Raw genomic sequence first — 9,432 nt, 5'->3', positions numbered from 1 at the left:
GCAGATGGTGACCGTGAAGACATTCAATGCAGGAGTCGTCTGTTGGAGGATTTGGAGGGTGTGGAGTGTCTCAGGACTGTCTGGAGCCCACCTCTTTGGCCTGTGTGTGGGGTTCCTCACCCAGGACCCGGGGGCTCACACACTGCGAAACAGCAGGAGCCCTCGGCGGCTGGAGAACCCGCGCTCCTGCCCCATTGTGATGGTTGGGCTCTGATGCTATGACAACAGGGACCACTCCCGGACTTCCCTTCCAGGTAGAGCCTGCGAGTTAGAGGCCAGGAACAAGGGCGAGTGGCTTCCCAGGTGTAGAGCTCATGAGGCCATGGAGGGATAAGAGCGCCTGTCTCAGCCCCCTTCAGTTTCCTGCACAAAATGGTCAAAGGGAGACGCTTCAACCCACCCTTAGACAAGGACGGAAGATGGGTAAGAAGGGTGACACCCTCTCTCACCTTTCTCAGACCACAGGGGTGTGGTCAGGCACAGAACTGAGCTCAGATCCTACTGCTGCTACTTAGCATAGTGTGACTTCTGACCGATCCCTTCATCCCATGTCAGTTCTTTCACCTGTGAAATGGGGCTCTCATATCTGATTCTTGGAGGATCAGATGAAATTTAGTCTGTGCATAAACCACTCAGCAGACTGGTATCTTGTGAATGTCCACGAGGTAGTAACTGCTGTGTTCTCTGCTGCTTCTTTTTTTCATAACATCTATCTTCTGACATGGGCTTCCCACGTGGCTTTAGCGGTAAAGAACTCACTCACCAATACAGGAGCCATAAGAGACACAGGTTTGATCCCTGGGTCGGGACGATCCCCTGCAGGAGGGCACGGCAACCCACTCCTGTATTCATGCCTGGAAAACCCCATGGACAGAGGAGCCTGGCGGGCTGTGGTCCACAGGGTCACACAGAGCTGTTCACGACTTCAGTGACTTACCAGGCACACACTCATCTTCTGACATACTATATAATTTATTATATGTGTGACTTTTCTCTCCCTCTTAGAATATAAATTCCATGGACCTGATATCTTTATCTTTTTTCCCCACTGGTTGTATCACAGAAAACAGTGGTACTAACCTCTTTTAGGGTAGTAATACATAAAAAATTTTTTAAAGATTTGTTTAAAAGAAAAAAAAAATGGAAAATATGTTGGAAAGTTGGGGCCTGAAGGCTTAATCTCAGTCTCTTTGTTAAATGGAAGCATGATATACCAAGGTTAGAGGCCATGGTGAGGATTAATGAGACAATTGGTACAAAGGTGCTTAGTATAATGCATGGAAACACTGTTGCTATTATATACATAATATATATGTATATATGTGATATCAGTATATGTGTCCACAATGCAGAACCCATGGATACAAAGGCAACCTAAGCAACTTGAGCATCCCTGGGTTTTGGTACCCACAAGATAGGAAGGATATATATTTATACTGATATTCTTTCCTGTTGTATACCCTGCTCCATTCCACAAAGGTTTAAAGTAATGAGTGGAAAATATTAAAAATAAAGTATAAAGTATATAAAAACAAAACCTCAGAACCAGTTTAAATATACTTTAGGAGACTGAGACTGGGAAAATATATAACATAGAAACATAGAAAATAGAAAATACATAAAATGCATAACATAGATATGCAGGCCATATGGCTTAAACAATAGATATTTGGAGTCAAACAAATTTGACTCTGAGTTTCCTGGCAGCTAAAGAGAGATGAGGAATAGTGTGAACTACATGCACTAATTGGTCAGGAAGAAACAAGCTTCTCAGGCTAAAGAGCTCGGCCTCTTTTTATCATCGACAGTATCAGGATTATGTTTGACTGAATTTATTATAAAAAGCTGACTACAGAGCCTTAACCAGAGAAGGGTTTGTGTTCCCCGAGTAACAGTGATGCCGAAAACTCGGCTGCTCCGTGCGCCACTGCGGAATCGAATCTCAGAAACAGGGTTTTGGGTGAAGTAAAAAAGGATAGCTTTATAACTTTGCCAGGCAAAGGGGGACACAGCGGACTCCTGCCTTGGAAACATATGTCCCAGCTTGGAGAGGATGGTGAGAAGGTTTAACAGGGCGTAATGGTTCAAACAGGGCGTGACCAGCTTGTGGACATTCTTCTGATGGGTTGGTGGTGAGGTAAGTGTGAGTCAGCATCATCAACCTTCAGGTCCAACTGGTCTGGGGTCGACGCCCCTGTGGCCTGCATACCATCATTAAGACGATGCCCCTGTGGGCTGCATACCATCGTTAAGATGATGCCCCTGTGGGCTGCATGCCGTCATTAAGACGATGCCCCTGTGGGCTGCATGCCGATGTTAACCGCTGACTTCTCCCTCCTGAGGACCTTCAGTATCTGCAGAAGAGCTCAAAGCTTCCGTGGTGTGTATCCCTTAGTGGGGAACCAGGAGCTTGCCCCAAGGTCACATTGCTGTTCCTTCTGACTGTTTGTTTCTCCCTGGTCTCATATCCCCTCCCTTCCCTAATTAACAACTACTTGAATCTGCCCTTTAGAACTCAGGGAAGTCTTGGAGGCTGAAGGAAACCTATTTCCTGTCATCAAAGAAATGGGGGGGACACAGAACGGCCTGGAGGCCCCCAGGGCCCTGCTTGGAATCCACAACCAGTGCAGAAGGAGGCAGTTCAGGGCTGGTACAGATGCCCTGGAATGTCTTTGAAGCCCAGGTTCTTCTCAGCCTCTCATATCACCCTCAGTGTGGTGTCAGCTCAGGCAGGTAAATGAGGAGAAAGTCGAATTGCAAAAAGACAGAAGGTGCCTGTCAGTTGCATCTGCCCCTTTTCCTGGAGAAAACAATCGCTTTCCCAGGAGCCCCACCCACAGACTTAGGCTTTCATTTCAAGGGTCACATGTCCAATTTAGCTGCAAGAGAGTTGGAGGAGGGTTTTTTTTTTGTTTTTTTTTTTTAACCAAACCTCGATCTTATTGCAATCTTAGTTCCCTGACCAGGGATTGAACCCACATCCCCTGCAGCGGAAGCACTGAAAGTGTGAAGTCTTAACTACTGGGCCACCAAGGAAGTCCTCGGGAAGTATTTTTTAAACCAGCCATGTTGCTACTCCAAAGTTAGTGTTCTGTAATAAGGGAGAAATCAAGAAAGAGCATGGCGTCTCCTAGTGGGGACCCTAGGAATGTACCAGGAACCAGTTTAGGAAGGAAGATTTTATCTCCCCAAAATCTAACCAGAGCCTACGATGTGGGTCTCCTTTCTGCTGCCGGCACCTCAGAGAATAAAAAGAACAGTGTTGACATGAAGTTTCCCTAAGTAACTTGTAGACAAGTTGGGAAAATTAAGGAAATTGTTGGTTTTGTGTCAGTAGCAGCCCATTTCGGAGACAGTAATTGCCACATTGGAGGTGACAGTCATTTCACAGTTGACCTTGCTGGTGGTGATCTGGCTGTTGCTGAGTAGAAAAGGCACTCTGCACACACGTTCACCTTCCTGTTTAATATTTCAGTCATTGAGTGATTGAATGCAGCAAAAATTTCACCGCCAACTAGTTAAAAAGCTATATTTCATGGTTACAATATCTAACAGAAGGGTTTATTTCACAGCTATCATGTTATAGCCATTAAATATATATTTTAAAAGAGTGAAATTAAAATGCTAGAGCCATTTTTTTTTTAACAGTGATTTAGTCCACAGTCTTGCAGAATACAAATGAACTCAAGTCAGTCGTCATTCAGCTGGTGAGAGGAACCCTTCCAGATGTAGAAAAACTCCCTATCCGTGGCCTGATTCTCCATAACTTGGAAAAGCAGATTGGAGGAAGAGAAAAGAGAAAGGCTCTGAGTCTGGAGGCCCTTTGTATTATTTATACTTACTTAAAAATTGCTTAAAAACATATATATGTATATATATATATATATATATATATATATATACACACACACACTATAGAATGAATTAGAAATGTATAGGCTGACTTTGAAAAATTTCTAGGGTATATTGTTAAGTGATGAATTTGAGCAAACTCCAGGAGATAGTGAAGGAAGGGAAGCCTGGTGTGCTGCAGTCCATGAGGTCACAGAGAGTTGGACACGACTGAGCAACTGAACTACAAGAATAACAATGTTAAACAAGAAAAGCAAGTTATGCTGTAGATCACAGGGTGCTCAGCTTGGTGCCCTGTGATGTCCTGGAGGGGTGGGATGCAGAAGTGGGAGGGAAGCTCGGAAGGGAGGGGATATGTGTATACTTAGAGCTGATCCACTTTGTTGTACAACAGAAACTAAGAACACTGTAAAACAATTATACTCCCATAAAAAACGGAAAAAAAGAAAAGTGAGGTACAAAATAGTATGCGTTATACGGTCCAACTTTTGTAAAGCAGTGTAAGTCCCCTTTGTAGGTACAGGTGTTTGTGAAGGAATATATGAGAGCTATTGTTGTTATTATTTTTATCTGGGATGACAAGAAGCGGGAGAAGAGGGTAACCAAAAGTTACTGGGTTTGTTTTTGGTTTTTTTAACCACTGGCTGCCAGGGAATTCCCAAAAGTTAACTGTTAAATTTTTTAAGGTATTTGTAATTTTTTGGAATCACATAATACAATCCTGTGCGCGTGCTAAATTGCTTCAGTCGTGTCCAACTCTTTGTGGCCCCACGGACTATAGCCCACCAGGCTCCTCTGTCCATGGGATTCTGCAGGCAAGAATACTAGAGTGGGTTGCCATGGCCTCCTCCAGGGGATCTTCCCAGCCCCAGGAAGGAACCCATGCCTCCTACATCCCCTGCATAGGCAGGTGGGTCGTTTACCACTAGCACCACCTGGGAAGCCTGATACAACCCGATTCCTTCCTTAAGTTTTTCTTTATTGTCTGAACTTTTAAAACCATGAGCAAGTATTACAATGCTAATCAAAAACAAAGACGATTGTTTTTGTTGTGGAAAATGAGACAATGTAATAGATGCACTTAGTTAAGAAATGTTTAAACAATGGCAAGGAAACCTTCCTTTTCCCTGGTGCCCTCCTCCAAAGTGACCGTGTCATTCATCCGTAGCAGGGCCAGTCCATCCAATGTTGGTTGGTTCATGTGGTCACTTCCTTGCTCTTAATACCTGTTCCTGCTCTGCTCACCCCATAGGCAGCCACTCACACGTGTTTAATGGGAGCTCTGTTACTGAGATGTATTCTTGTAAATTATGTAGTGTTGTTTTGTGTGCATGGATTATTTATTTATGTAAATGGTGTTGGGTTACAGATCTCACTCTGTTCCTTCTTTTCCACATTGCTATGTGTTGTATAAACCATTGCTTCTCATTTTCTCTGCCAACAATGCCCCACTGAGTGTTCCATACAGATGACATAATCTCTCCACCTTGTGACATAAAGAGTAGCATACTAAATGCACTCTTGTGCAGAGATTAAACAAAGGCCATAGTTATATGTACAGTTACATCATGACTTGAGAAGGAGTGGGAGAAAACAACAGTGTTAACCAATGTCATTGTAATCCTGAAGACAAGGAAAGACTGGCCTTTGGTGTGACAGTGGGTTTGGGGATAAGGGAGGGGACAGCTGTAAGCAAGAACAGAACCTGTCAACAGCTAGGGGATACTCTCTGGGTGCATGTGTTTTTCTCTTATAATCACATCTTCTCAATCAGGTGGAGCTTCCCTAGTAGCTCAATGGTGAGCAATCCACCTGCAATGCAGGAGCCACAGGAGATGCAGGTTCAATCGCTAGGTCAGGAGGATCCCCTGGAGGAGGGCATGACAACCCACTCCAGTATTCTTGCCTGGAGAATCCCATGGACGGGGAGCCTGGTGGGTTACAGTCCATGGGGTCGGGAAGAGTTGGACATGACTGAAGCAACTTAGCATGCATGCACTCTATCAAGTAGGTTACTATTATTCCCATTTTACAGATAAAGAAACTGGGACCTGGAAAAATTAAGTCTCTTGTGGAAGGCTGACCTTGTAGGAGAGAGAGCTGGGATTGGACCCAGGGACATTGAATCTATTGTCTATGACCCACTCTCACATTATGTTACCTCCTTTTGCGAGAATTTTCACTGAGAGTTGGGGTCTTGCCTTTTATTTGTATCTCAGTTTCCATTCATATTTCTCTCCTATAGATCACCATCTCAGTTTCCATTCATATTTCTCTCCTATAGACCACCACTTCAAAGGCCACTTTGTAGAGGAGCTGTTTATGTAAAATTGGGGTGAGCTACAGTGGCCATCAAGCAGAACCCACATCCCTCTTTGGGAATGGACTCCTGGCCTAGCTGCTGAGAGCGTGGCTTCGTTGGGGGGGTGCGGGGTCCAACCCTAGATACTCCTTGGCTGAAAAGAGCTTCTTCCTCAAGGTCAGTTGCTTCCTGGGTCCTCCACCTTTCCCTTCTACCCAGTGACTGATGGACCAGAGTCCTCTCACTCCATCAGGCCGACTCTGAGAAGCCACTCTGTCTAGAGCTCCCTATGGGGTTGGTCTGGACCTTCTTTGGGACCACCTCCCCCGAATCAGTCCTGTTTCCTTCCCTCCTGCTCACAGGGAGATACTAAAGCTCACTCCCAGCTCACCCCTGGCATCCAGATAATCTTCCCAGCCTCTACCATTCTACATTTTCTGTAGACACTCACATGACCCTTCTCACCTTCCTGTGCCCGAAGGTCTGCCTCCTACCTGCAGGAGGTTGGCTCAGCCCTGGGACCGCGGGCCAAATGCTTGGCCCTGAGTATGGGGCACTCCCTGACCACCGGGAAGGTCTCAAATGACACACTCTGTCTCCTTGGAGCTCATCGGCTCCCTCTCGTGGGACCGCACCCCCCTCCCCAGGCCACGGAACCGCTTCCAGGCTCCGAGCAGCAGGGTGGCCCTTGTAACTTGAAACAACCGGCAGTGGTGGCCTTGGGCCATGACAATATTTTTTGTCTTGGAAAGGATACTTGAAAATTACGAAAATTATGCCATTTCCATCGCATGCCAGAAGCACCCAAATTGCATTTTAATCCTTTTACAGAGGAAGCCCTGATACTTGGCTTTGAGATTCAGATGTGTCTGGTTTTAATCAAGGCGTGTGCTGTTTTTCCAGTTCCCTCACATTGGACTAACACAAAAGACGCCAGAATCCATCACAAGTATGATGTTGAAAGAGTCCCATAGTCCACGTTTATCTCGGCAAGTGGAGGAGAAACTTCCGCCAATCTACAAAGTGCGGGAGAAGGTGAGTCCAGGGCGCTGGCCTGGTTCTCCAAGGGGGTGGTACTGCTTGGAGGGAACTGCTCACTAGCTCTCCCTGGATCCCTACATTCTGGCAGCATCCTCACTTCACAATTGCTCACTAAGGCTCCTCAAATACTCTCTAGAAGGAACTACATCCTGGTCCAGACGATACAGTTACTCCTCTATGGACAGAGCGCTTAACACGCATTTCTACCTCCCTGACCAGTTCATGAGTAGATTAAGGGGCCGCAAGTGGTCAGAGATAGAAGCAGGGTTGACTTCACACTTAGCCACCCTGGACCAGAGAGCTCTGGTCTACTAGGACCCTTACTGGCCAGGTGAAGACGATAGCTTCAAAATTCCTTTCTAGCCTTCAATTCCATGCCTACGGACTTTCAATAGGTATTGAAAGTCGATAAGGTATTTTATTGACTTTGTCTCTTTATAAGGTATTTTAAAGAGAATACGTTGTAATTTTAAGAAAGCTGGCAATGAAGTAGAGCTTCAAAGCCTTGAGCTGATGTACACACCTAAGCCCTCGCCCCCGCGCTGTTTGCTCCATCGCTGTGGATGGGTTTAGTTCTCACATAGAGGTCAACTTGCCTCCTCCGTCTTCCTTCCAGGCCACTGTAGGCAGGTTCTGGAAGCCTGCTGTGGTTCTGATGTGTGGCTTTTTATCTCTCGCCTGGCTCTTTTCCAGCAAGCAGTAAATAACAACTTCCCCTTCTCTGATCACGACAATCGTCACAGCTTTCAGGACTCTGGGTTCTACTTTGACTCTGTGAGTATTTCTCTCCACATTGCTAAAAAAATGAACAGCGACATCAGGGCTCTTGATTTTCTGAGAGCTGGTGAAGATTGACGACTGGCCTAAAAATTGAAATAAAATTAAAGCCTCATAACAGTTTACCGGGCCGGGGGCGGGGGGGAAGTGTAAATTATCAAATTCCCACATGACTTTCAAAATCCACACCATCCTCTCTTCTGCCTAGGTTTTTGTGAATTTCATGCTTATCCAAGCGCTTTCCCATAAACCGTCTAATTTGTGAGCTTTTTTTGGTGAAGATCTGTCATGAGGAGGGATTGCCTATGTGTGTCTCTGGATGGCGGAGCCAGGACCCATAAGGAGGCATCCAAGGAAAGGATGGGGAGTTTTCATGATATAAAGAAGGAGCCCCTACTAACTACAGTTATCTTGTTCCTGGATATGGTGTTTCCCCATCACTGATAAAAAGTCTGATGGCGCTGGTTAGTGGTTGTTAACACAGCACTGTGCAATGGAAATAGATATGCGAGCTGCATATGTAATTTGTAAATTTTCTAATGGCCACATTAGTAAGATTTGAGGAGGAAGCCTGTGGGTGGAGAACCAGGCCCTGCTTCCTTCACTGGGAATCCTCTGGGATGGGAGAGAATCCTCGGATCTCTCGGAGTAAGAGCCCTCCCACTGAATGCTGGGGATGCAGCTAGGGGTGGATACAGCCGCCTGGGTGCAGAGAACCTACGCGGGCTTCCTGGCTGTCCAGGCTGGGGTCTCTCTGGTTCAGCCGTCCATGTCTCTAGAAGCCCAGGCCCTTTGGTGGGAGTGGAAGGCTACAAGAATCAGGTGGTTGTGTCAATTTACAGCCTACCACAAATTGATAAAGGATGCCTCCTGTAAGAGTGGTCATTTAAACACAGGATGTCGTGAAGGTGGTTTTATTAAAGACCTCCAAACTATGTGGCTTTGAATATCTTCCTCCTAATCCGCTTGTGATCCTTCTCCAGGGCTTGGGACGTAAGAAGATCTCCCCAGAAAAAAGGCAACACGTTTCAAGAAATTTCAATCTTTGGGCATGTGACTATGTTCCATCTTGTCTCGATGGCTTTTCAAATAACCAAATATCATATGTCTATAAGGAAGCTGTGGTGGTCCCAATTTTCAGACGCTTTCCAAGACATCATCATGAGATATGGAACGCTTTTAAATTTATGCCCCAGCAAAGCTATACAGAGTTTTGGAAAAAGAATCCAAAAGTAAGGTTCCTGATTAACAAAAAGACCAGTTCTCCACTGGAGCCATAACCCTTCCAGAAGATCCTTGATATTTTGCAATATTGGTATGTCGTTGGACATTCTACAAGTATGTGTTTTCTGATGCAGCACTGATGTTTGATATCAGATTTGTTTATAATTGTTTAGAGAATGTAGACTACATGTGCCTTAATGCTGAGATGATGTTTTCTTGCAGTGATAACATAGAGA

The 9,432-nt window shown here is 45.4% G+C and overlaps 1 protein-coding gene across 1 annotated transcript; it reads left to right on the top strand.

The window, feature by feature from the left end:
* Nucleotides 1-372: 372 nt before the first annotated feature.
* TEX36 (testis expressed 36) lies at nt 373-9,432 on the top strand. Its single transcript, XM_065920153.1, has 4 exons — nt 373-423; nt 7,058-7,189; nt 7,889-7,969; nt 8,956-9,432. The coding sequence occupies exons 1-4, from the start codon at nt 373-375 to the stop codon at nt 9,250-9,252; spliced, it is 561 nt and encodes a 186-aa protein (XP_065776225.1). The 3' UTR covers nt 9,253-9,432.

Source organism: Muntiacus reevesi, chromosome 2, assembly GCF_963930625.1.
Source record: "Muntiacus reevesi chromosome 2, mMunRee1.1, whole genome shotgun sequence".
NCBI lineage: Eukaryota > Metazoa > Chordata > Mammalia > Artiodactyla > Cervidae > Muntiacus > Muntiacus reevesi.
This window is presented reverse-complemented; position numbering and strand designations above follow the sequence as displayed.

Coding starts and splice junctions, on each gene's coding strand:
- TEX36 (XM_065920153.1), top strand. CDS start 373: ATGGTCAAAGGGAGACGCTTCAACCCACCCTTAGACAAGGACGGAAGA. Junction 424..7,057: donor TAGACAAGGACGGAAGATGG/GTAAGAAGGGTG, acceptor CTGTTTTTCCAG/TTCCCTCACATTGGACTAAC. Junction 7,190..7,888: donor TCTACAAAGTGCGGGAGAAG/GTGAGTCCAGGG, acceptor GCTCTTTTCCAG/CAAGCAGTAAATAACAACTT.